This window comes from Bison bison, unplaced genomic scaffold, assembly GCF_000754665.1.
Source record: "Bison bison bison isolate TAMUID 2011002044 unplaced genomic scaffold, Bison_UMD1.0 scf7180017864295, whole genome shotgun sequence".
In the NCBI taxonomy this organism is placed as follows: domain Eukaryota; kingdom Metazoa; phylum Chordata; class Mammalia; order Artiodactyla; family Bovidae; genus Bison; species Bison bison.
This window is the reverse complement of record NW_011494867.1, coordinates 1,279,705-1,306,204: the sequence shown is the minus strand read 5'-3', so window position 1 is coordinate 1,306,204 and position 26,500 is coordinate 1,279,705. Positions and strand designations below refer to the sequence as shown.

General features: G+C 46.8%; 1 protein-coding gene across 1 annotated transcript in view; it reads left to right on the top strand.

The window, feature by feature from the left end:
* GLG1 (golgi glycoprotein 1) overlaps nt 1-21,888 on the top strand; it is a 51,034-nt gene extending 29,146 nt beyond the window's left edge. The window contains exons 13-26 of the mRNA XM_010850852.1: nt 1,577-1,663; nt 2,914-2,976; nt 3,732-3,845; nt 4,684-4,772; nt 5,872-5,989; nt 7,517-7,609; nt 9,874-10,011; nt 11,347-11,470; nt 12,221-12,363; nt 12,541-12,642; nt 13,541-13,648; nt 14,969-15,089; nt 15,700-15,806; nt 16,974-21,888. Of these exons, the coding sequence (XP_010849154.1) occupies nt 1,577-1,663; nt 2,914-2,976; nt 3,732-3,845; nt 4,684-4,772; nt 5,872-5,989; nt 7,517-7,609; nt 9,874-10,011; nt 11,347-11,470; nt 12,221-12,363; nt 12,541-12,642; nt 13,541-13,648; nt 14,969-15,089; nt 15,700-15,806; nt 16,974-17,141 (1,575 nt within the window). The 3' untranslated portion in view covers nt 17,142-21,888. The remainder of the gene's footprint in view (nt 1-1,576; nt 1,664-2,913; nt 2,977-3,731; nt 3,846-4,683; nt 4,773-5,871; nt 5,990-7,516; nt 7,610-9,873; nt 10,012-11,346; nt 11,471-12,220; nt 12,364-12,540; nt 12,643-13,540; nt 13,649-14,968; nt 15,090-15,699; nt 15,807-16,973) is intronic.
* The last annotated feature ends 4,612 nt before the right edge of the window (nt 21,889-26,500 follow it).

Genomic DNA, 26,500 nt, shown 5'->3' with positions numbered 1-26,500 from the left:
TGGAATTATATTTTCCACTTAGTAATTGATAGAATTGATGTTCAGAAAAATGAAGTGTATTGACTTTCTTGCTCAGAGCTCATAGCCCTAGCCAGGCACTTGTAACCTCTTCAGGAAACAGTAGAAAAGGACTAGTCCCAAGAATCAGGTACGTGCTATAAGCGGCTTGTTGGGATTTTGTGCCTAGTTTAAAAAAAAAAAAAAAGAGATATGTAAGATATGTTACTGCATCCCAGCAAATTAAGTGGGAAGATGGCTTATCTTTATCTCTAGGTGAAGGAACCAAGCAATGAGGAGCGGCTGCTAGTTTAAAGCCCCATTAATACTAGAATGAGGCATGAACAGTTCCATTTGTGCCACTCCAAAACACCCCCTGGGGTTAAACTAGTAAAAAGTCACATATGCAGCAATTGGACATTTTTTAAAAGCAACATAATGCCTACTCAGATCTCTTGGCCTGGGAATATCATTTTTGGCTGTCTGTTTCCTGGGCCTACTGTAGTTCTGTCGAGTTTATTGTTAGAAAATGGCATATAATTTAGCTTTCTACTGCCTCTGTCTAATGAAACAAGGGATATGGCCATATGGAATCCCACGAAACAGTTTCCTTTCATACCCTCTATAAAGTAACGGTGAGAAAGCTGTATCACATGACAGCCCATCACTGTGGAGCTAAACTTAGGAAATGAGTTCACAAATGGAATTTTCCCCCTAGCCATTTATCTATTCCCAGAAGTTTTATGCATTTTCCTTTAGGGTCCCCCCACCCCTCCACTCCCTTTTTGACTCTTGTATAATTCCTGCAGTCCTTCTCCTCCCCTTCCATTCTGATTCCAAAACAGCTTCTTGCAGAATAGTCAGGAAGTTAAACTTGATCCTTTAACAAAGCCTTTTGCTGAGAAATAGCTGTTCATGTGCTTTTGGAAAGTAAGCTAAATGTAAAACTTAAAACTTCTAGGTTTAATAATAGACTGATGTTACAAGGTAGCTCCAGCTCAGTTCCCAGGTAAGATAGCTTTTAGTTACTCAAGCTCTAGTGTGCTCACCTGTTGTGCAGGTACCCTCAGAGGATCCTTTTATTCGGGCAAGGGTTAGAATCCCAGGTTTGATTTGCAGGACCTATTCATTCTCTACTGTGTTTTAGACCCTGTGTCCCCAGCCTGCTTTGCCCATGAGGAGTCTTAAAATATGCCGTCTCTTTCACTGAATATTTTGTCCAGTGATTATCATGAAAGTACAGATTAGCAGGGTGTTGACGGAATGGAATGAAGGCCTGTAAGGTCTTCAGACTCTGAGAACACCCAAACGTTGACTCTCTGTGGACTTACCAGTTTGGCTTTCTGAAGGATTTGCATGGTTGCTGTACCCCTTTGTCAAACCACCCTGATACATCAAATCATTCATTGTCTTTTCAACAATCCCAATTTGGGGAATCAAATAAAGCTTTAGCATTTTGTTCAGTGAATTCATTTTAAAAAGAAAAGACCTCTGAAAAGAAAGTGGACACTGGTGTCTCATCTCCCCTTGATCGTTGATATAATTAACAAATGCTAAGAGATTGCCTTTTTATTTGCAGGAGCTTGAATGCCTCCAGGATCATCTCGATGACTTAGCTGTGGAGTGCAGAGATATAGTTGGCAACCTCACTGAGTTAGAGTCCGAGGTAAGCAGTTTGCAACTTGTGGAAGAAAAGTGCCCTGTCAGCAGCCTTTCTTTCCTTCTTAGTTCCGCTGTTTCTAGACTCTTGAGAGAGCAGCTTCTCTGTAGAACAAAAGCAACCTTGTCAGATTGCCTGCTTGCTTTATCAAGAAGAGTATTGTGGTGCTTCCTGAACCCCTTTCCTCGTTTCTCCAGCATTTGGCCCTTTGATCTGCTTCATAAATCAGAATTAACATAGTGACTAGACCAGTATTAGTCACATTCAAGGATAGCCCAAGCACTCCTATTATGTCATCCTTTAGCTCTTTCAGTTAGATCATTTGGTAATGTGTGTTCACTGAAATAAACGCCTGGGATTTGCAGTTAAACATGGAAGATTGATTACATGTGTTTTTCTTTGTTCCATCCTGAAACCCACTAAAATATAAAAAGTGAGATTTTAAAAACCTTCTAAGCATAGGCATACTATTTGAAAATACAGAGATTATCATTGAAGGGGAGGCATTTAAAAATGCTTAAGTTGTTTTGTAGGGCCAGACATCAGGGAAACGGGGAGTTGCTGTTTTGTTTACCATTAACCTTTTAGAACTATTTAAGTTGTCAAAATGGGCAATATATAAAATTATATTTCTCGGGATTTTTTTTTTTTTTCACTTCTATTTTTCAAAAGTGTGCTGCCTTCTTTTATCTCCTGTCAGCTCCTTTCTCATTCCTATCGTCCTTGTGGGCTAATGAGGACATTCTAGGGTGTGCAGCTCTTTAAAGGACAATGTTATTTCAGCAGCTGGTGCTGCACAGCAGTTAGTTCCCTTGAAGGCGGTTAGCATGTGTTCCCTGGAGGCAGCGGTTTGTCGTCTGGTCTGATGACGGGGTGATAGATGTCAGTCACTCCTGTTTTCATTTTGAACTACTTGGCTCTGGGGAGAAACTCCAAAGGCTTTACATACTCTAGTATTATTTGTAAATTTTTTTTTTCTCCCCACTGCTCTTCATCCTGCCTTCCCTCTTGTTCAAGCGCAAGGGGAATCTGCCTCTGGAAAAGTCGCCTTCCACAGTGCCATGAAGGAACATTAGAGGAGGAGCATGGAATCTCTGTTCATGCTGAGGCGCTCATTGAAATGCTGGGAAAGCTCCCAAACGCACTTAATGGATTATTTACCCATCAGATGACACTGACGCAGAGAAAGAAACAGCTCCTTCCCCCACCCCTGGCCCTTTCTAAAGCAGAATTACTCATATTTTAATTTTCTACAGGATATTCAAATAGAAGCCTTGCTGATGAGAGCCTGTGAGCCCATCATTCAGAACTTTTGCCACGTAAGTGACATCTGGAGGAACATGGGTTAGAACCAATTTCACTGTGGCTTTGGCCCCCACGTGTATTGGACTTACAATGCCCACATTGTTCCTGGGTGATAACCAACTTTAACAAGTTAAAGTTGAAAATGTAAACAACATCAGGAGGAGTCAGGAGGGGTCCACCATCCTGGGAAACCCTGTTTGCTGACCCCTCGTGGACGACCAGAGAGGTGGTTAGAACCACTTGCCAAGATGCCCTTTGTAAGGAAAGGAAAAGGGGGAACCCCCTTAGCAGGACTGGGTTGCCTTCAATACATACCACCAAGATTTGCTAACCGTAGGGTGGCTCTCCCCTTTCAGCTGTCTCCTTCTACCTGATGTTGAGGGAATTCTATTACTTTATGACTCACTGAACTACCTAAATTGTGGGAATAAAACATACTCAGAAACCATAGGAGTCTTGACAACCAGGAGACGATGTTAGATGTTATCCCCAAGCCTGCTGCCCGCTCCATACAAGGAAAGGAGTTAAAAGGACTGCATAGTACACGTTTTTATTGGAGCTTCATGCAGGGCAACTTGCTGTGTAAATTTTATCTCACTGAACATTGGTCCTTCATCATTTCTCAGGCTTATTTGGACATAATTTCTGATGCGCCTTATTTGTAATGGCTCTAGAATCAGTCTCGTTTGCATTTTTTCATGGGCTGGGGTACGGGGTTTGTTCAGGAATGGTTACAAATGAAGTGTTAAGTATGCACTGCCTTCCCCAGGATGTGGCAGATAACCAGATAGACTCTGGGGACCTGATGGAGTGTCTGATTCAGAACAAACACCAGAAGGATATGAACGAGAAGTGCGCCGTCGGAGTCACCCACTTCCAGCTGGTCAGTAGTGCCCGGCATGTCCTTGTCTCCATTGATTAGGCTGTTGAACCTGTTCCTCTTTCAGGACATCAGAGCACCTCTTCAGTGAAAAGTCATTTTTTCCAAATACCTGTTTAGTGCAGCAGCTCAGATGGGTATCAGTACACTAGGATCTAAGCCTTTCTTTTAAATCATGCTACCCAGGTCTGGTATTTGAATAAGAAGATTAAACCACAGTCTTCGTAGTTACCCCAGGCCTAAGTGAAGTACTTCTAATAAAGCAAGCACTTCCTTCCCAGGAGGATGAAATCTAGTCATCTTTGTAAAACTGACCTCTTCTTGGGGAACTAGCCTCCCTGACTGCTTCCTCGAGTGGCTCTCAGGGCCTCTGGACTGCGGGCACTGGGAGATGGGGAAGAATAGACACACGCTGCCCTCGGCGACCTGGGTGCGTTCTGGTGAGAGAAAAGCAAAAACACATTTACATATAAGTATATAGTTTCAGCTGAGTTTGTGAAGAAAAATAAAGCAGCGTACTTCCTGCAGGGTGATGGAGAAAAGGGGACTTGAGAAGGAGGTGTGTTTGAATGGAAGCGTCAAGGAAGTGAGGCAGCACGCCACAGGGAGACCTCGGGGGAGAGGCCCTGCCCGTGTGTGACTGGAAGCTGGCGTACCTGGGAGCAGAAGACCCAGGAGCGTGCAGCAGGGAGCTCCGCAAGCCAGGGAGCCTGAGGGAGACAGGGTTGTGCCAGCCGGGAGGCAGGCTGCTGCAGACAGCATATGAGCACAGTTACACCCAGCACTGCCGGTGAGGCCTTGTCACAGAGCTGCTGATTTTCTTTTCCATCTTCTTGTTCAGGTGCAGATGAAGGATTTTCGGTTCTCTTACAAGTTTAAAATGGCCTGCAAGGAGGACGTGTTGAAGCTTTGCCCCAACATAAAGAAGAAGTATGTAGCTTTTAACTGATTCGTTCTGCCTCGCTGCAGCCCCTCTTGGCTGCTGGATGAGTAGCTAAGATGTCAGGCAGCCGGCCACCATGTGGGAGGGTGACCCCCTGCCCACCCCCTTGGTGTTGTGGCTGGACCCCGTCTGGGAGGGTGACCTCCTGCACACCCCCTTGGTGTTACAGCTGAGCCCCGTCTGGGAGGGTGACCTCCTGCACACCTCTTTGGTGTTCAGGCCGAGCCCCGTCTGGGAGGGTGACCTCCTACACACCCCTTGGTGTTACGGCTAGGCCCCGGGCTGCCTGGACATAGCCTCTCTGTGGCAGCTGAGAGCCACGCCTGGCGGTAGTTCTAAAGTGGGGAGACTGTGGCCTAAAGGAGCATTGTTTCATTTCCCCGTGCAGACCGCCTAACTGATGAAGCAGATACAGGTTTATGTACTTAAGTGAGCAGGTTGCAGTGTGAATAGGAAGTTAGCTGATGTCCTTGGGTATCATCCCATTACATCATCTCTCAGGGAAGCCACACAGGCCTTCACTGAGTGAGAGAGTAGTAAAGAAACAAACACTGTATTCATCTAGGAACCAGGTCCTAATGAGGAGAATGATGAGTTTTGATAGCATGGCTTCCCAAATTCTCCTATGCTGCTCTTCGCAGAAGTGAACTTCTGGAACGCATATCCCCCTCAGATAAACCGGGTTCCCATTTTTGCTTAGGTTTCTGTCCTTCTCAGAGTGTATTTTCACAGTGTAGCAAAGACACTGTCCAGAGTTGAGAGTGGAGTAGCATTCCTCTCTGGTCACATGCATTTGACAAAACAAGTGTTAAACTGTCCTTGCACACACGTCCCCTCTGTGGCCTCCCCACCAGCCAGGCATGTTGTCGGCATTCGGGCTGGGGCCCAGTGTTTGTGACGTGTACAGTCAAATTGCTGCATTGAGCGCTCTGAAAACACAGTGAGACTTCACAGGAAAGGCATTCAGAACATGGTAAAGGGGTACATGGGCCCTGGAGGGCTGGTGTGGCCCCTGCCCCAGCCCAGGTCTCGACCGTCTGCTTCTGTGTGGCTCCAGCCTGGCTCAGGCCTCTTCTTTCCGTGCAGGGTGGACGTGGTGATCTGCCTGAGCACCACCGTGCGCAACGACACTCTCCAGGAAGTCAAGGAACACAGGGTGTCCCTGAAGTGCCGCAAGCAGCTGCGGGTGGAGGAGCTGGAGATGGTAATGCCTGGGAGCACAGCTCTGGTCCCAGGAACCACAGGGCAGGGTTCAGAGAGCTGGGTGAAGGGCGAGGGCAAATTGGAAGGTTTTAGCCACAAGCGTGATGGTTAAGACTTAGAGCTACATGCTAAAGTTTTACCAGAGGACAGCTTCTCATTTCCCTTTTTTTTTTTTTAACATGATTAAGTATTTTTTACCACACGTAACTGGAAGTCCAGCTGTAAGACAAGCTGTGAGCATGTGATGCCAATCATTGCATTAATAATGTCCTCAAGGGTTGAGGTCTCTCCCTCTCCACTCTGCTGTCCTTGGGCACCAGCTTCATCATTAAGGCTGGTCTCCCTCGTGGCTGCACGGTGGCTGCCCACAACACCTGGGCCACCTGCTCCAGTACTCATCTCCAGCAGGAAAACAGAAACAAGAGAAAACTGACCCCGCACGAAACAAAGGTCCTCCTCCATTGGACTGTGTAGTGTGAGATCTGTGCCCCATCCCCCTCGGGGAGGCACTCACTGATGAGCTTTCTGGTGATCAAGGTGACGTGGGTGTTGGGAAGGCGCCCAGTGTACACTGAGAGGACACATTCCACTTTACCTTTGAGGTGAGGCCCAAGCCATGTGAAGACAGCTAAAAATATGTATTAATTTTATGTTTTGTATTTTGAATCGTATTTATTTCACCTCAGTTCAGTTCAGTCGCTCAGTCGTGTCTGACTCTTCACGACCCCATGGACTGCAGCACTCCAGGCCTCCCTGTCCATCACCAACTCCCGGAGCTTGCTCAGACTCATGTCCATTGACTCAGTGATGCCATCCAACCATCTCATCTTCTGTTGTCCCCTTCTCCTCCTGCCTTCAATCTTTCCAAGCATCAGGGTCTTTTCCAGTGAGTCAGTTCTTCATATCAGGTGGCCAAAGTATTGGAGTTTCAGCATCAGCATCAGTCCTTCCAGTGAATATTCAGGACTGATTATCTTTCAGGACTGACTTCCTTTAGGATTGACTGGTTTGATCTCCTTGCAGTCCAAGAGACTCTCAAGAGTCTTCTTGAGAAGACTCATTCTAAGCAGAAAGTAGTAATGAACACTAGAGAATACTAATATCCTCAAAGTTGCATGACCAGGTTTCCACATAAGTAGAACTGGCCTATGCATCCGTTTATAATAGAAACTTTGGGTCCCTAGATGTGAACATGACTCTTTCAGTAAAACAATAAAAGTAGAGTCCTACTTCCATATAATGATTTTAGCTTTCAGAGTGGTTTCCACATCATACTACCTTATTTCATCTTACAGCAGTCCTGTGAAGGGGTCAGAGTAGAATGGTAGCATTTCATTTTGCAAAGAAAGTCCAAGGCCATGAAGCTAGAATAGTGGCCAAACTGAAATTCAGTCCTCCTCCTCCCATTATCGCAGTGGCCCCTTAGCATTTATGGCCACCAGACGAGCTCCAGTCTACAAATGTGTAGAGCATTTGATCTCACCAGCGTAGAGTAAGCTTACTTTCCCGTGCTGGCTCTCTCATACAGACAGAGGACATCCGCCTGGAACCAGATCTGTATGAAGCCTGCAAAGGTGACATCAAGAACCACTGCTCCACTGTGCAGTATGGCAACGCGCAGGTAACTTTTTGGTTTTTATTTTTTGATGGTGAAAGTAGTATGAAGATATCTTTTTAGTAATTTTCTGTGGGTGGGATAGGTCCCATCCTGTCCTGCCTGATCATCCCTTAAGCCACACCAGGCTGCTTTTCCCAAGCAGAGTACTTTTGCTCACTCTCATTCCTCTTTGCCACCAATTCATTCTCTTCCTTCTCTCTGGTTACCTTGTCCTCCCCCAGCTTGCCTGCCTAGTAAACTCCCAGTGATCTTTCCAATGCCTCCTCCTGCCTATAGCTTTCCCAACACTCTGCACCTCCAAAATTAGTTGTTCTCTCATTTGATCCCATTGCACAGAAGTTCTTAACTGGAGGTCACATAAGAACCACCACGGGAGGTTTTTTTGTTTTTCCCTCTAATTCACAGAACAGGGCCCTAGCCAGAATGATCAGGAATGAGATGCAGTGAAGTGTTTTTGTTTTAGTGTTATTCTGACATTGGATCTACCTCTTGTAGTGCCTCAGAGCTGATGGCTTTGTTGTCTTCTAGTATCTGCTCTGGGCGATGCAAAGACCAGTGTCAGTCTGATTCTTTATCTTTAATGATCTGTAATTTCACTGTGCTATAGTTAGATCTGGTTTTTGTTTTTATTATCCTTGTTGGCTCCGTCTCAGAATTCATGTCTTACTTCAGTTCAAAGAAATTCTCAGACATTGTTCTTTCAAAAATTCCCTTCTTATCCTTCCTTCTGGAACTCCTGTTAGACATTTGGAACATCTGAATCTGTCCTCCATGTCCATTTTTCTTCCACGTTTTTCCTTTCTTTCTCTCTCTATACTACACTCATGTAGGTAGTTCTTCAGTTCTGTTTCCCAGATTCATAATTTATCATTTTAGGCTTTCCATTCTGCTCTTCAGAGAGACCACCAGTTGGATTTTGTCATTTCTTTTTTTTCCAATGTATGTATTTTAATAAGGAGCACTGATAGTTCCTTCTACCCATCCCTTTTGACATTATTCATTTTTTAATTCATATGCCATGATCCCCCAGTACATTGTTACTAGGCTGTTATCAGTTAAATCAGCTAAAAATAAGAAAAATCATTTTATATTTTTTTCTTCTTTTTTTTCCCTTTTCTAACGCTCTTCCTTTCTTTATGTAGATCCAAGGTTTTGACCTATATATGTTTTCCCTTCTGCCTGAAGAATTTCTTTTTTTTGCAAGGTGTGTGTATGGATAATGAATTACCTCAGTTTTTGCTTGTGTGAGAAAGTCTGTCTTCTTTTTTTTTCTGTCTTCGTTTTTGAAAAACAGATTTGCTGGATATAGAATGCTAGGTTGATGGATTTTTTTTTTTCTCTTACAGTACTTTATTTCACTCCATACTCTTTTATGCATAGTTTTGTTTTTTCTTGTTTTGTTTTGTTTTTGTTTTTTAAGCTGTACCATGCACACAGCCTTTGGGATCTTAGTTTCTTGACCAGGGATTGAACCTGCACCCCCTGCACGGGTAGTGTGGCATCTTAACCTCTGGCCCACCAAAGAAGTGCCTGCAGTTTCTGATGAGAGGTCCACTGTAAATCTTACATCTGAATGTTAGTTTTGTAGAGCTGCCAAATTTCCACAAACTGGGTGCCTTAAACCAAATTTATTCTTTCCCAGTCTTGAGGCCTCATCCCTGAAATCGAGGTGTTAACAGACCTGCTGTCTTTCCCGAGGCTCTCGGCTGAAAGCTTCCTTGCTCTGTGTCTTCTGGTGGTGCCAGGCCTTGACTTGGGGTCTCTGCCACCATCCCTAACCCTCACCCTTCAGGGGCAAGGATTGGGTCTGGTTCATACCTGGCATCTCATGCTCTGTTCCCATATGATAAATGATGAGTTGAGCTTAACTTCCTGGCTTGTGCCTACTGTCGAGTCAGGGTTATTGCTGCAGGGAAAGGCAGAGAGCCTGATGTATGCTCCAAAAGAAATCTACAAGAAACAACCCTGGAAGGGAGAAGAAACCAGAAACCTTGAGAGGGTTTCCTTCCCCACAGACTTCCAGTGCAGCCTGCTCGTCATCCATCATTTTTATACATTTGGTTTGCCTCTAGCCCTGAGGTTGTAGATCTATAAATCTAATTCTCCTTTGTGAGAAAATCCTGATTCCTGTTACCTAGGAATTAGAAATAGAGGATGCCTGGATAGAAAAATGAGGGATGCACCAAGAACTGAATGCTTTAGTCAGGAAACGTGGATTATCAATCCCTGATCCACCTCTTAACTTGTCCATAATTCTTATGCCCTAGATTATTGAATGTCTGAAAGAAAACAAGAAGCAGCTGAGCCCTCGTTGCCACCAGAAAGTGTTTAAGCTGCAGGAGACAGAGATGATGGACCCAGAACTAGACTATACGCTCATGAGAGTCTGCAAGCAGATGATAAAGGTAAGGGGTCTAAAACCAGGGTCACAGTAACAGTAGCATGAGCTTCTTTACATTTCAGAGTAAATGCACATAATCTTTCAGTATCAACCTGTTTTATATAGCTAAAGCCATGGTTCTCGAACTCTGGCCCCTAGACCTGCAGCACCAGCACCACCTGGGAACTTAGAGTCTCAGGCCCCACCTGACCTCTTGAGTCAGTCTCTGCAAGTGGTGGCTTCTGTCTTCACAAGCACCCACGGGTTCCAAGGCAGCTCCAGTTTGAGAACCACTAAGCCACAATGACTGACCTCACTTTGACCTGAGACGCAAGAAAATAGAGGCCCACTGAATATATGATGAGTTTTGAGGCGGTAGGTGGAGGTCTACTGAAAAAGTCACCATCAAATGCCCTGTCTCCCACCACCTGTCTACCGCCATCAATGGCTTTTTTGTTGTACAAGTTCTTTTGGTTCTTTTGCATCTCCAGTGAACGTCCCCTGCATCAGGGGTGACGAGATGTCATTCCTGGATCTGTGCACACGTACAAAGAGATCTAAGTGCGAACCCCTTATTTCAACTTCCCTTTAAAATAAAGCTATACTTCTCACCCTGTCAAACAAACTCTAAAGAAAATTGTGAAAGTAAAGTCTCTTTAGGTGGGTCTGGAAGAATTGAGCCCTCTGTAAAAATGGAAATAATCAGGCTGTGATTTGAGGGAACTTTTATGCCTTTTATAAAAATCAATCAGCAATCTGCATCAGTCATATTAAGACCAGTGGACTATAATTAATCCACAGTGGACTGTGGATTAGCGGATAGAGATGAGTTTATCACTAGTCAGAGTGAATCTCTGACTTCAAGGACACTAGCAAGTGTACAAGATCTGGCTCCACAGGATTTGGTAGGAGAATAGCTCCTGTAGTTAAAGAATGAACCAGAAAGGTCATTTCCCTGCATCCCTGCTCACATTATTTGGTGGGTCATTCCTGAGTTTCCCATTGGAGTTGGGTAGATACGGTTTGAGGGCTACATGGTCACCTAGCCCAGTGTTACGTTCATATGTCAACAGTATGTAAGCTCATGAGATGCCATGTAATGTAGCATAGCCATGTAAGTAGGGAATCAGTCCTGTGCAAAATAAGAAACAGGAAGTAGAAAGAAATGTGAGAAGTATAGTAGAGAATAGATAAAAGGGATCTGAAGGCTGGGTGCTTATTCAGGCTTGCTGTTTCTCTTGTCCCAAGTGATACCTTTAGGTTCTGTCATAAGCTCCTAGAAGATGTAAGAGTGATAAATATGGAGTTAACTGCTGCATTTGGCAATTAACTACTTTTATAAAACTTTGTTTTTTTGCAGAGATTCTGTCCAGAAGCAGATTCCAAAACTATGTTGCAGTGTTTGAAGCAAAATAAAAACAGTGAATTGATGGATCCCAAATGCAAACAGATGATAACCAAGCGCCAGATCACCCAGAACACAGGTACCATCTTGGCTTTCCTGGTCCCACAGGGTAGAGCTTCAGAGGAGCTGAGTGGGCATATACTTGCCTAACTAAACTAAAGGTGCTTTGGTGCTTGTGACTGCTAAGAATCTGGATGTAGTGAGCAAGGTGACGTCTTCCCTGAAGAGGGTCCAGAGGAACACAGAGTCATGGGGAGCTTGCCGTTACAGGGCATCCAAAACGAATTAGGGCTAGAGTTCTTTGAAAAAGTCTGGAGGTTGAATAAAACTTCATGCACGTGGCAGGAGAATGCATGGGTGATCTGTTTCAGAACAGAGACATTTAATCTCGAAGTTGCAAGACCTTGTAACTTAATCGTCAAATTGAGTTGGATATTCAGCGTTTTTGAATATATATATTATGGGGAAGGGTACTGATGTCTGCGTGATTTTTGTGAGGACTGCTTAGAATGTTGGTCTCAATAGACCCTGCAGAGCTGCTGGGGAGTAGGATTCTCCACGTCTGCCCTTCCACCACACTATGTTGAGGATTTAAAATAGCGTCGTGAGGGAGTTGCCTGGCAGCCTAGTGGTAGGGCTCCTCACTCTCACTCTTGTGGCCCAGGTTCAGTCCCTGGTCAGGGAACTAAGGTCCTCCATTTACTGGATAAAAAAATTAATGGTTTATTTATGGTCATTGACATAATATGTCCCCTTTGGGTAAGTGGATCTCAAAACATTTGTGAACCCAGGTGGAGTATTTTATCACGTGCTTATTCCTTTGTTCTAGATTACCGCTTAAACCCTGTGCTAAGGAAAGCCTGCAAAGCCGATATCCCTAAATTCTGTCATGGGATCCTGACTAAGGCCAAGGATGATTCAGAGTTAGAAGGTCAAGTCATCTCTTGCCTCAAGCTGAGATATGCAGACCAGGTAAACTGCCCTGGGCTTTGCACGAGGCCTCCACTAGTTCCGACGGCATTTTCTTTGGAAGTCCTTAGCTTACTGCCACTTTCCCCAAGACCTTTCTCACATCTTCCCCAAGCCAGGGCCCAGGTGGAAAGCTGACATGTTCTAATAGGCTGACCTACTCTCCCTTGTCACGCGTAGCGCCTCTCTTCAGACTGTGAAGACCAGATCCGGATTATCATCCAGGAGTCTGCTCTGGATTACCGACTCGACCCTCAGCTCCAGCTCCACTGCTCGGATGAGGTAGGGTTTGGGTACAGAACTTGCTGTGAACAGAGCTGGTCAGGAGGGTTTTATTGGAGATAAGTTCTTTACTCTTTCCCTTCAGCCCTGAATCCAGTATTCTTCTAGGCTCTCCATTGTCTGAGCTTCTGGTTCTTTCTAACACTGAATTTGACTTGGCCTTAGTCCTCAACACTGTTCAATTTTGATTCCATATTTCTCTATAGAACATGAGTATTATTATATCTGTCTATGTCTAATTTGGTCTTCCCTCTCCTTATTCTGATGGTCAACCCAAGACACACCCAACACTTGCCAGAAAAATGGAAGTGCTCCTGTAATAAATACCTCTGATGAAGGGCCTATTCTTGGAAATTGACTTCCTAGCTGGAAAAGGCCATGTTGAGAACTTTGTTCACCATACATCAGTTTTATGGATATGAGTTTTAAAGGTATTTCAAAGAAGCTTACTCATAAAGCTCTCCAAAAGAAGGCTACATTTTAAATCTGCGCTGCAAGCTATGTGTCAGGACCCCTTTGTGTTTCCAAGCTATGCAGCTTGGTTTACCCTGAAGTTCTGTGAATGTCAAGCCTTTGCTTTTAGGATTTTACTTGGCTATCTGACCTTCCTCTTGAGCAATCAGGGAGTAGTCTTTGTGACCAGGCCTGGGACAGTCTGACTCAGGCCTGGAGGTTGACAGCATGAAGATACATGTGTTGACAAGTTTTTCGGCTCTGTGCCAGTTCTTGTGAAGGAGAACAGAGCCTGGCATGCCACGTGGGGGGAGGGGAGTGAAAGCCACCAGGGACCCATTTGAGAGGCACCCAGGCACGTCTGTGGGAGATCGTGAGTCTGTGTGATGCAGAGGCCCAGGAGCCCAGCGCGCAGGGCTGCCTGTGCTCTGTGTGTCCCGAGCAGATCGCCAGTCTGTGCGCCGAGGAAGCCGCAGCCCAGGAGCAGACCGGCCAGGTGGAGGAGTGCCTCAAGGTCAACCTGCTCAAAATCAAAACAGAAGGCTGTAAAAAGGTGACTCCGTTAGTCTCCGTTTTCTGTCGCTTGCGTTCTTCTCTTCTTCCTCTGAAAGCTATAGACTGTGCATCTCAGTGGTAAAATCAAAACCTGCCTTCCAGGGATTCTATCCATTCCTCTTACCAAACTCATTGGGCTTTTGACTCTTAATTGCCTGTAACTTAAATATTCTTACACGCCTACTAATTAGTTGTGAATATGTCTCGTCTCCATGACTAGACCAATGTTTAAGTGCTATGCCGAAGTAAAATGTCAATTCCAATATACCGGTAAGGGTACTACATTCATAAGAGTTAATGAAACTAAAAATCTAGCTCATTTCAGAAACATCACATAAAAAATTTCATCAAAATATGAGTTAACATATATTGTCTTATGAAATTGATAAGATAATATATATTTGATCTTTTTTTAGAAAGCTTTATCTCTTTTTGGAAAAGTGTTTGAATAATATTGTTGAATCAGTGTGAATATTGTGTGCAAATATTTTCATCTGCTAAAAATGTTTCTGATTCCACGTGGTCTGAAGAATGGTAGGAGTTGCTTGAATGCTAAATCCACGTATTTTCCTGCAAACATTTCATCAAATGATTTCATTTAACTTCAGGGAGGACTTTTTGAACAATACTTTTTTTTTTGCTTTGCTTTGCTTTTATTGTTCTTTTACAGTCTATTGAGAGCACACTAATTTCTACATAAGAAAGTATTTCTGGACTATCTGCTGCAGTTTCATCATTAATAACAGTGTCTGCCAAGTTGATTTCAGTTCTGTTCTGTTTGTATTTCTGTTGATCAGAACATCTTTGAACTCAGACAAGAATTGTTCTCACCGTAGAAGTTAGGTGCTGACAAGTCTTTTTTCCTTTTGAGAGTAATGTCGATAAAGTGAGACATTTTACAAACGTGCTCTTCTGTTTTGGAATTTTAATATAGCTTATTACTCTGATTTTCAGTTTTCACGTTTACAGAGTTCTGTAGAAACAAAAGAACTGCTTTAAGTCAGTGTAAACACTAACACTTAGTATTTAATAATATGGTATACCAGAATGCCAAAACCCAATTCTGATCTTAATACTGCCCTGCTTTGCTTAACAAACAGCTCTGCGTACACTCGGGCCCCAAATTACATTTATTGAATTAAATTGGATGCTAACAATCTCCGTTCTTTGCACCCTCACCACATTGCCAGCAATCTCCGAGTAGCCTCTGTTGGCTTAACCCTCTCTCCTTGACATGTTTGTGCATGAAGCATGTACAGACAACAGATTTCGCCGTGTGTCCTCTATAAGAGTGCTCTCTGTGATCTCCCTGCCTTAGGAAGTGTTAAACATGCTGAAGGAAAGCAAAGCAGACATCTTCGTGGACCCGGTTCTTCATACAGCTTGTGCCCTGGACATTAAACACCACTGTGCGGCCATCACCCCTGGCCGAGGGCGTCGTAAGTCGCTGCATTCACTGTAGCCCTTTCTGAGCTGTCTCGGGAGGACCAGAGGTCCTGCGGAGACATCAGTTACAGCAGCTCTGTTCTGTAGCTGCAGCTCAGCCATAGACAGCACCCTTGGGGGCCTGGTTGATGCTTTGTGAAAAGTGAGTTTAGGAGTGATCTGCAGGTGTACAGTGGTACAGCCCTGACCAGAGGTAAAGATTTGACAAGAGAAAGTTGAGTTACTTACCAGGGAGGCAAAAGTTAAAGCCATCATCACGGCCCTCTTCCTTGCCTTGCCCAGCGAACGGCTCCGACAGCTTCCCCCGTGGCCACAGGGGGCTCTGAGGTCAGGTCCTGCGTGACGTGGAACCTGGGCAAGGGTACGGCTCTTTCTGACCCACGTGTGTCCTCTGAGAATCAAGAGGTTTTAAGAGAGAGTCCGGAGAGCCATCCTTAGACATTCTTCTCCATGTGAGCTCTTAGGTGAAGTGTCCTTGAAGGGATTTCACTTTGGGTAGCCTCTGGATCTGAATTCCCTGGTGGTAGGTACCCTTCTCCCCAGCCTTACTGAAATCTCTGTTCTGTACATCTTCTGACTCTTCTTACCCCTTTCCTTGCACAGAAATGTCCTGCCTTATGGAGGCCCTGGAGGACAAGCGGGTGAGGTTACAACCGGAGTGCAAAAAACGTCTCAATGACCGGATTGAAATGTGGAGTTACGCAGCAAAGGTAACGAACCTCGAGAATCTCCTGAAGTGACATGTTCCCTGAGTTACCCAGTCTCTTTGAGTTACTTCACTGACCCTTTGTCCTTGTCATGAATCATTGTGTTTGAAAACATCTTTCAGTGCACCTGTAGGACTCCTGGGCTCTGTGAGCCTGGAGCCATCATCTCCAGATAGGACAGCTGAGACATGAATTGATCTCTTCTTTCCTCATCGGTTTCTACTTCTGAGCCACTAAGGATTGCTTCTCAGTGACTCCACTGCTTGTTTTCTGTTGGCACATGCTGGTGCTCAGATCACTTTAATCTGAAGACCCGTCATGCTGTTCTCAGTACACGGATGGGTGTAGAAGCAGCCCAGACCTCTGGTCCAGACCCTCTTGGGCACCCAGGCTAAACTGAGACCCAGCAGAACAGATCCGTGCGCACCTGGGGAGCCGTTTGGTCCTGATTCTGCCAGAGCAGGCGGCCATAGAGGTCCACTGGAGAAAGCACTGACGTGAAGGCTGGTTAGACTCTCGGTGTCCACAGCTGAGGGATTGGTTTGAGTCTATTCAGTCAGCATAAGTCATGTCTGCAGGTTGTTTTTGGTGGGGGAGAGGATGCTGATGATATGATGGTGAATGGAAACAAGTCAAGACAGAATTAGCATCCACCACAACGTTAGCTTTTCTCTTTGTTTTTAAAAAGGCAGCAGTGTGTGAGGAAAATAAATCAAAATATTTAAGGACCTGTGTCCTTGTACAAATCAGTTGACCCCTTGCCACCCCTTGGGCTGCTGGGTCTTCACCTGTGATGTGGGAGTCGTGAAATCTATATGCCAGGACTGGTGTGAGGACTGAATGCTTGACGCGTGCTGAGCCCTTTGTCGGCACGTGGTCAGGTCCTCCGTGTGAGGGCCCTTAGCGCACTGGCGGCGGTGATGGCTGTGTTGGCTTCTGAGAGCCCGCCACTTTGCATTTGTCCGCATTGCCTCATCTTGTGCGGCAGCTGTATACAGCACTATGATCAGGAAAGCCAGTTGTAGCTCTGTGTTTGACTTTCTCATCCCTCACCGTCTTCTCTCCCCTAAAGAAATGACCCCAGTTACGGTAGGAACCGAGGGGCAGTTTCGAGTGGGCATCGGCTCAGCCCACACCTCTCTGAGGGCGATGCCACCGTTTGTTTTCCAGGTAGCCCCAGCGGACGGCTTCTCTGACCTCGCCATGCAAGTGATGACCTCCCCGTCCAAGAACTACATCCTCTCTGTGATCAGCGGGAGCATCTGCATATTGTTCCTGATCGGCCTGATGTGTGGACGCATCACCAAGCGCGTGACACGAGAGCTCAAGGACAGGTAGAGGCGCCTGGAGCCCCAGAGGAACTACCTGCCTGGCGCCCCGTTTGTACAGCCCTCCTGTATAGCGCACCCCTCACCTCGCCCTCCTGCGCGGCGGCCCCAGCACTCACGTTAGAGCAGCAGCAGGCGCCCACCGCCTCGTCCGCCGCAGACTCCTCCCGCGTCCATGGTGTCCTCCTCCTTGACCACTCGTGCAGCAGCCGGCCGCTTTGGGGATCGCCTCTGTCGGCAGACTCGGGTTTCCCTGTCCAGAGACAAGTCTCTCATCCCGATGGACCTACCAGTACTTCCGGAACCAACTCACCTGACCTGCAACTCAGCTGAATTTTTTTTTTTTTTAAAACACCAAAAAAAATTTTTTTAAAGAAAGGAAAAAAAAATGTATATAGTAACACATCTCCTCCAGGCTTGATTTGAGCAATGGGGTTCTTTCTTCTGTGTGGCGGTGTAAAAGGAAGGCAGGACGTTAGAGGGGAGCACCTAACACGCTGTAACCGGGATGTCTGGCTGACCTCTCAGAAGCACCTTTGGCCCCATCAGGGCCACGGACTTCACCAAGTAGCAGGAAACGACTGACCAGCCCACTTGGGGTCTTGTTTTCTTCTGCTGAAACAGTGATGCCTTCCGATCCCTACCCGAGCAGAGCCACTGCGGGTCAGGCCCCACGGCCACGTGTCGCTCTGCCGTGCTCGCCCAGTGGGCCCCCTCGGCTGAGGGCGGGTGGGTTGGAGCAGGGCCCAGGGGTATGCGCAGCTCGTCCGTCCACTGCTCTGCACGAGAGGCTGGGCACCAGGGCCTGCCTTCCAGACCTGCACGGGGCTCTCCACGTTTGGACTGGCCCTGCTGGGGTGGCAGTGCCTCCCTGAGTCCTCTGCTGCCGGGGGTGCCTGCGACCCAGCGGGGGGAGCCAGGGCGGGAAGCAGGGTGGGGGCAGAATCAGCCCACTGTGGTTCATGTTTCAGGCAACAATACAGGTCAGGAACAGTGGCTTCTGCAGACGCAGCCTGGCCTCAGGGAGGGATGGCAGGCTGACCTTCCCACAGGCTCCGGGCCACCTTCCCAGACAAGCTCCTTCATACCTCTTTATGCAGAGGGCGTGGAACATGGTTCCAGTAAAAGATGGAGGCTCTTTCTCCTCTTTCCTTTCTGTCCGTTGGCTGCATCCCCCCACGGTAGTAGGCATTGGCTAAATGTTGTACTTGGATGATTCATCAGTCTTTGCTGAGTCTGAGCTTTGTGGAAACATTCCTGAGCATCGCTCAACCCTCCAGCGTAGAGATAACAGGCTTGGAGTATCAAAAGGGAGGCACGCGGGCGTCACGGTTCAGCCTGGGGCACCTGGGCTTGAGTTTGGGGCACGGAATCCAGTGGCTGCACAAGAGGGCAGTGTGTACAGTAGGAGATATATTTATATAATATATATTTTATTAACCTGTTAGACGTCCACAGAGTATTATAAATCACGTGCCTAAAACTGCCCACATAGACCGTGCACCCTGCCTGGCCCCGCCCCGCCTCGCCACTGTCCGCGCGTGCCGCGGGCCCGCCCCCTCTGTCTTCCCTGGAACGTGTTCAGGACAAATGGGTCAGCTGGTCCAGGTGGCTCCTCGTCTAACCCTGACGGACGGATATTGGAATACTGATACTGTGGTTTGCTTCTCTCTTTCTCCTTTTTGCTACTCTTGCTGGAGGCAGTGGGTTCCAGGCGCCAGCTGCAGACACCCCCTGCCTCGGGCACCACCAGTCACCAAGGGCGGTTCTAAGCTGACAGGTCCCCTCAGGTCCTGCTCTTAAGGTCTTCCCGATTCTCAGCAGCTGGCTTGCGGGTCTTCTGTCTCATCACATTTGAACCTCTTGGAGTTGGAGCACCACCCCTCCTTCCGCCCCTGTTGCACTAAACTGAGCTGGTGGATGGTGCACCTCCTGGGGCTCCTCCCTTGCTCTGGGCAGGTGCTGAGAGCGAGGAACAGGGTTGTCACATGTACACAGGCCCCCACTGATGCGTGTGACGTGCTTTACAGCACAGAATAACTTCCCATCTGATGGGGGGGCTTCCATTCTCCTCCTCTGCTGTCTCCCTCCCCATGTGTGTAAAACATCACCACAGCTTACTGTGTCTTGATGCTTTTCTTTCTGGACTGAGAGATGATCTCAACTGTCTGCAGCAGATCTGGAAGTTTGAAAAGGAGTTTGGTTCTTGAAACATCCATCACCTTGAGAAATGATCTGGATAGATAGAAGGTATAACTCTGCCGGTATCTTTGATCGCTTGTTGCCAGAAAGCATTTCACCATCCAACTTGGAGTAGTTTCCTATGACTGAGCAGTTTCATACATCATCAGAAACTATGGCCCAGCTATGTCCATTCTGTACCTCATTCGGTGTGACAGAAACAGGCTCTGAGCCGCCTCTGGTCCCTGGCTTCATAGGTCACTCTTGGGTAAATCAGCTAGGCAAGAACTAGGCAAGAGGAAACCATGGCCCTAGTGGGGGAGCTGACGGCCCTCTTGCTCTGTCGTCATCTGATGTCTAGCCCATCCAGGAACAGTTACATCAGCAGCAGGTACGGTTTTGGGTCAAGACCAAGGGTCCATACCCTTGCTGAAGATTACAGTAACCAGGGAACTCATCAGGCCTCGTCCACTCACTCGAATCTCAGAGATGCCGACCGAGTATCTCCACAGCAGTCCAGAGGAGCCGGGAGGTCAGTTCTCTGGTCTGGCGGCCCTGCAGCGCAGGGAATCAGAAATCTGAATAGAATGTGCAGGACAAGGCTGACTGCTCCCCCTCATGGAGCTTCTCACACACAAGGCGGCTGTGGAGTGAGGTCTTGCCCTGCGCGTCCCTGGCCTTCCTCTGCTATCGCTGCTGTCCCAAGAGAAGTCTGCTAGCGAGATGCTCCAAGACAAGCCTGGGTTCACTCCAGCAGGAAAGCCCCCCTCCTTAGCATTCCCTGACACTCTGGTACCACCCACAGGCCCAGTTCTGTAGACCCCATCAGTTTGTTCTGAGCCAGTGCATCCTTAAGAGGCAAGGGGAATTCTAGGATTGAGTGAGCAGGTGTTGACTGGTATTCACTGCGGCCCTTGACTCCCATCCTGCACGCACTCTTCTCAGGGATGCTGGAGAGAGAGGGAGACTCTGCTTTCCTAGAAGATGTGACAGGAAATTTGCCATCAGATTTCATCTGTTCCCATTTCCTGAGGTCAGGTAACAAGAGAAACTAGTAGTGAAGACTTGTAGCCTCCATTTACATTTCATCAGACAGGGTGCTGACTTCCCTTCCCCTTCCCAGGAGAAGATTCACTCCTGTGTGCACCACCTCCAGGCTGTGGGACCACTGTCTGTCCCAAAGATCCCCACTGGTTTGAGTCACCCGGGGAAGGATCGGTTGCTTTGTGGGACCTCCTTTCTCAGCTAGTCTTAAGTTCCTCTGAGGAAAAAAGCCTTTGCTTTTCCCATTTCTTTCCCTCCCCCACCAAAAAGTAAGTGTTCTCCGCATATTGCTTATTCCACGCAAGCACGTACAGGGAAGGAACCTGCAGTAGGGACCCTTAGAAGCCATCCAACATAGCCTGACTCATTCAAACTAAATTTGGGCCATAGAATAAAAAGAATAGGGTTTTTTGAATCGTGCATTTTGGTGTGTTTACTTGTATTTCCAATTCTTAGGAAGTTGAAAAATCTCAGAACTCCTTTTATTTACTCTCACCATTTGGACAACACCTAAGTAGTTTTATAAAATGCAGCATTCTAGTGCCCCGAGTTTCCCTGTGTCTTTGAGGACCCACCACTTCTGAATCACCGCTCCCCCACTGGTCTTCAGCTCCCAAAGGACCAGGGGCTGGAGCTGATGTTCTGGTTGGTAGGTTTCTGTCTCATCTCTGCTTGGCCATCTCTCCAGCTAAACTCCGCTTGGTCCTCCTCTCCCCCAGGACCAGTGTCACATGTCAGGCAGGGCAGTCGAGTTCGAGGCCCAATCCCCCTTCATGCCCAGACCTCAGACAAAAGATAAGTCATTAGCAAACCCAGACTGATTGAGAGTGGTGGGCCCCTCCATGCCATCTAGTGAGATCACTGAGGAGACCCAGGGGCTGTTGGTCACCTGGAGCACAGAGGTGGGACTGTCTGCTCGGGCTGGTGGTGACAGGATCCTGGTGGTGGTCTCCTCCCCGTCCTCCTTCCCAAGACCCCCCACAGCGCACGTGTAGGGGTATGGTCAGCCGTGCAGTGGAGGAGTCTCCCTGGGCAAGGAGGGAACTCAGACAGTGCCTCTATATTCTGTTTTGCCTTCCCCCAACACTGATTTGACACCTGGACCCCAGAGCCCAGCGGGCCCTGTGCCGCGCACACTTGATGGTTTGAGCAGGTTCCCTGGCCAGAGTGAGTGACAGGAGGGCTGGCAGCCCGAGGCTTACTGAACGTCCTCCCCACGCAGTGTTTCCGGGTCAATCCAGGCTGGAAGACAGACTGTCCAGCAAATGCTGTGTGAGATCTTAGGCCTTTAAAAACTGGTGTGTTTTGTTTTTTTTTTTTAGAAGGAAAAAAAGAAAAGTAAAATTAACAAGCCTCTTTTGTAAATGGTTTTTCTTTCTATGTATAAAATCCTGGCAGTTCCTTGTTTTTACATGTTCATGCTGTGTAATTTTGAGATGTTACCGAGATTCTGAACATAATGTGCATTTTTTTTTCTGTACAGATGAAATGGGAGAATTTAATAAAGAGTTTGCAGGTTTTTACTTGTTAAATCTTCTCTGTGGTGACTGGGAGGACCCTCCTCAAACACCTGCTATGCTCGTAGAAGTCTCCAGAGTGGTGAGCACTGGCTGTGAACTTGACACTGATGCTCAGAAACTTACTGTTCGAACGCCCTTGTTCTTGGTTAATTAGGTCAAGCAGAGTAGGACCATAGGCCTTTTATAGGAGAGCTGGAAGCAGATCTCGGGTTTTCTGACCCTCAGTCTCGTGTGTCCAGAATTACTCATTCTGCTGATGTGCTTAAGCCATGTCATGAGGCTTCTCGGGGAACACGTCTGGACCTTCCTATAGATGCAGCACAGGATGGCACCTGGTGTCTGATGGCTGCATTCCCGATCAGGCCCAGAAGTGGGTGGGCCACGTTCGTTTTCTGGGCGCTGCTGCGTCCACGTTTAGTCAGCGCTTGTCTCCCCGTTCCAGTCCTGACTCGGTGACCTCACGACACCCTTCCCACATCTCGTCTTCTACCTCCTCTGCTCTCAGCAAAGCTCGTTTGCATCTGGGTGTTGGATTGCAGATAGCAAAGGTTTCTTGAAGTAGTAATGGCCATACCAGTATTCGAGTAATGAAATGGGTCGTTAAGTTCGAAAGGTGGGGTAACCTGGAACCCAGGGTTTCTTCTCGGGACTCCTCAAATCCATTTTCAGCAACTGTCGTTTAGGAGATAGTGGGCCTGGGTGCAGGGTGGAGGGGGAGAGGGTGAAGAGTAGAAGAGAGGAGAGAGGGGTTGTAGAGGCATTTTGAGCCCCAGCTGTACTGTTCCTCTGTCTAGGGGGCTCTGGGCAGCCATCAGCCCTGAACGAGTGTCCTGGAGGGGCCACCCTGTTTTGTGTAAGTGGGGGACTGAGCTGTGGGTTTAGGCTCCTCGTCACTAGTATCCCCACAAGGGAGAAGTGGCTCCCCCAGCCCGGCTGCCCTCAGCCCCCCAGGGGACTCCGCAGCAATGAATGGGTTATGCTGGCCGGCTGACACCTTAGCAGTCTTTGAATGAATTAGGACTTCCCAGGTGGCTCAGTGGTAAAGAACCTGCCTGCCAATGCAGGAGATGTGGGAAACATGAGTTCAATCCCTGGGTTGGGAAGATCCTCTGGAGCAGGGAATGGCAACACACTCTGGTATTCTTGCCTGGAGAATCCCATGGATGGAGGAACCTGGCGGGCTGCGATCCAGAGGGTCGCAGAGAGTCGGATGCAGCTGAGCACGTGCAGCGCCCACGTTTTGTGTGTGATTTTTCAGGTAAAAGCTCCTTGGCCAATTTCGATCTTCAGAGCCATTTAGCTTCTGTTCTCAAAAGGAGCTAAGAACAAAAGGGTCTTGGCCAGAAAGGGAAGCTTAGACCATCCAGCTCTCTCACCTGGATGAAAAAGTGAGGCACAGAGGTGGGGAGGCGACTTCTCAAAACAGCTGATTAGCAGCCAAATGAGCACCCCTGCCGTGGGCTCTTTCTCTGACCAGGCACACAGGCTTTGGGACCTGTTTGACCAAGTAAGACAGCCCTCATCCAACTCTGGGCAGAAGCCACTGGCCTGACCCCAAGAGTCTGCCCAACCCGACAGACCTCCAGTGGGCGCATCTGACCTTGGTCCTGGTTCCTATCTCCATTGCCCAAAAGGACCTGTAGCACAGCAGTGTCTTCTCAAATTACTTGTTAAATACAGAGAGAAAACAGTAATTTACAGTGGAAAAATGCAGCTAAACCATGTGATCCACCTTAACGGCAAGGAGAATGGAACAGATGGACATTTCATGCCTCCTGATAAAATGTACTGAGAACACAACATCCTTTCTGCGGTCTTCTTGTCAAAAGTGCAGAGCCTGAATCCGTCGTGAGGAAACACTGGACAAACCCGTACCAAGCCATGTTCTACAAAATTACTGCCCTTCACTCAGTCACGAAAGATAGAGACTAAGGAACTGCTCCAAATTAAAGGAGACTAAGGGGAGACTTAATAACTAAGCACAGTGTGTAATCCTGCACCAGGAAAAATAAATGTTACCCAACACACACTCTGAGAGAAACTTTGGAGAATTGGGTCTCTAGGGTTTTAAGGCTGTTTCTCTACTACTGATACCAGGGGCCCAACAGCAGTTCTTACTTTGTAATAGTTTGAAGCAACCAATAAAGACACCTTGAACATGAAAAAAAATTTTTTTCTGACCTTTGTATTGTGTTACACTAAGATTGATGACTGACTTCATAAACGATGGAAATCGGAAGACAGTGAAAAGAAAAACTTTAAACGTAGAATTTTTTTAACCTAATGAAAATAACCTTTAAAATAAAGATGTTGTCAGATAAACAAAAGCTGAGATAATTTATCACTATGAGACTTGCACGAAAGGAATCCTACGTGAAAGAATAAGAAGTGTTCTAAAAGGTAAATATGTACTTGAATATAAGTAAGGATTTAAATAAATCATATATTAATTTTTTTGTTTTATTTTTATTTTAGTGCCTTTTGTTCTTTTTTTTTTTTAATTTAATTTTATTTTATTTTTAAACTTTACATAATTGTATTAGTTTTGCCAAATATCAAAATGAATCCGCCACAGGTATACATGTGTTCCCCATCCTGAACCCTCCTCCCTCCTCCCTCCCCATACCATCCCTCTGGGTCGTCCCAGTGCACTAGCCCCAAGCATCCAGTATCGTGCATCGAACCTGGACTGGCATCTCGTTTCTTACATGATATTTTACATGTTTCATTGTCATTCTCCCAAATCTTCCCACCCTCTCCCTCTCCCACAGAGTCCATAAGACTGTTCTATACATCAGTGTCTCTTTTGCTGTCTCATACACCAGGTTATTGTTACCATCTTTCTAAATTCCATACATATGCGTTAGTATACTGTATTTATGTTTTTCCTTCTGGCTTACTTCACTCTGTATAATAGGCTCCAGTTTCATCCACCTCATTAGAACTGATTCAAATGTATTCTTTTTAATGGCTGAGTAATACTCCATTGTGTATATGTACCACAGCTTTCTTATCCATTCATCTGCTGATGGACATCTAGGTTGCTTCCATGTCCTGGCTATTATAAACAGTGCTGCGATGAACATTGGGGTACACGTGTCTCTTTCCCTTCTGGTTTCCTCAGTGTGTATGCCCAGCAGTGGGGTTGCTGGATCATAAGGCAGTTCTATTTCCAGTTTTTGAATTTTAAGTAAAAATAAGTTTAAAAATTTCAAATTTAAAAATATATGAATGTTGTTTGTACAAACCAATGGAAATGACTTTTAAATATATGCCCTATTTTATAGATGAAGAAACTGGGTCTCAGAGCAGAATAACTTTCTCGCCCAGGATCATGCAGCCAGCCAGAGGCGGACTTGGAGTTGGGATTAGAACCCGGGTCTGCCTTTCCCTGCACTGTCTGGTTTCTGGGTAAGCGCTGTGGGTGGTCAGGCTGCCTAATGGGTGGGAGGAGCTTCCTGAAATGGCCTTCCCCGGGAGAAGCTGGCCCTCGCTCAAGCCTCCTAGACTCCTGAAGGCTTGGTGTTTCCTCTGGGAATCTGAGTGGGTCCTCCTAACGCTCCCACTGTTGCTCAGCAGCCAGATCCCCACTTCTTGGGCAGCAGCTGTCCCGGACTGAGCAGAGCAGGCCCCTTCAGAGGCTCAGAGCCCACTCCCAGTTCCACTAACTCGTGGTCTCACTTGGGAAACAGTCCCATGGGGTGGGAGGGCTTTGGCACCCCCATCAGTTCAGTTCAGTCGCTCAATCATGTCCGACTCTGCGACCCCATGAACCGCAGCACGCCAGGCCTCCCTGTCCATCACCAACTCCCGGAGTCCACCCAAACCCATGTCCATTGAGTCAGTGATGCCATCCAACCATCTCATCCTCTGTCGTCCCCTTCTCCTCCTACCCTCAATCTTTCCCAGCATCAGGGTCTTTTCAAATGAGTCAGCTCTTCGCATCAGGTGGTCAAAGTATTGGAGTTTCAGCTACAGCATCAGTCCTAATGAATATTCAGGACTGATTTCCTTTAGGATGGATTGGTTGGATCTCCTTGCAGTCCAAGGGACTCTCAAGAGTCTTCTCCAACACCACAGTTCAAAAGCATCAATTCTTCAGAGCTCAGCTTTCTTTATAGTCCAACTCTCACATCCATACATGACTACTGGAAAAACCATAGCCTTGACTAGACGGATCTTTGTTGACAAACTGATGTTTCTGGTTTTCCATATGCTGTCTAGGTTGGTCATAACTTTTCTTCCAAGGAGCAAGGGTCTTTTAATTTCATGGCTGCAGTCACCATCTGCAGTGATTTTGGAGCCCAGAAAAATAAACTCAGCCACTGTTTCCACTGTTTCCCCATCTATTTGCCATGAAGTGATGGGACCAGATGCCATGATCTTAGTTTTCTGAATGTTGAGCTTTAAGCCAATTTTTTCACTCTCCTCTTTGACCTTCATCAAGAGGCTTTTGAGTTCCTCTTCACTTTCTGCCATAAAGGTGGTGTCATCTGCATATCTGAGGTTACTAATATTTCTCCCGGCAATCTTGATTCCAGCTTGTGCTTCTTCCAGCCCAGCGTTTCTCATGATGTACTCTGCATAGAAGTTAAATAAGCAGGTTGACAATATGCAGCCTTGA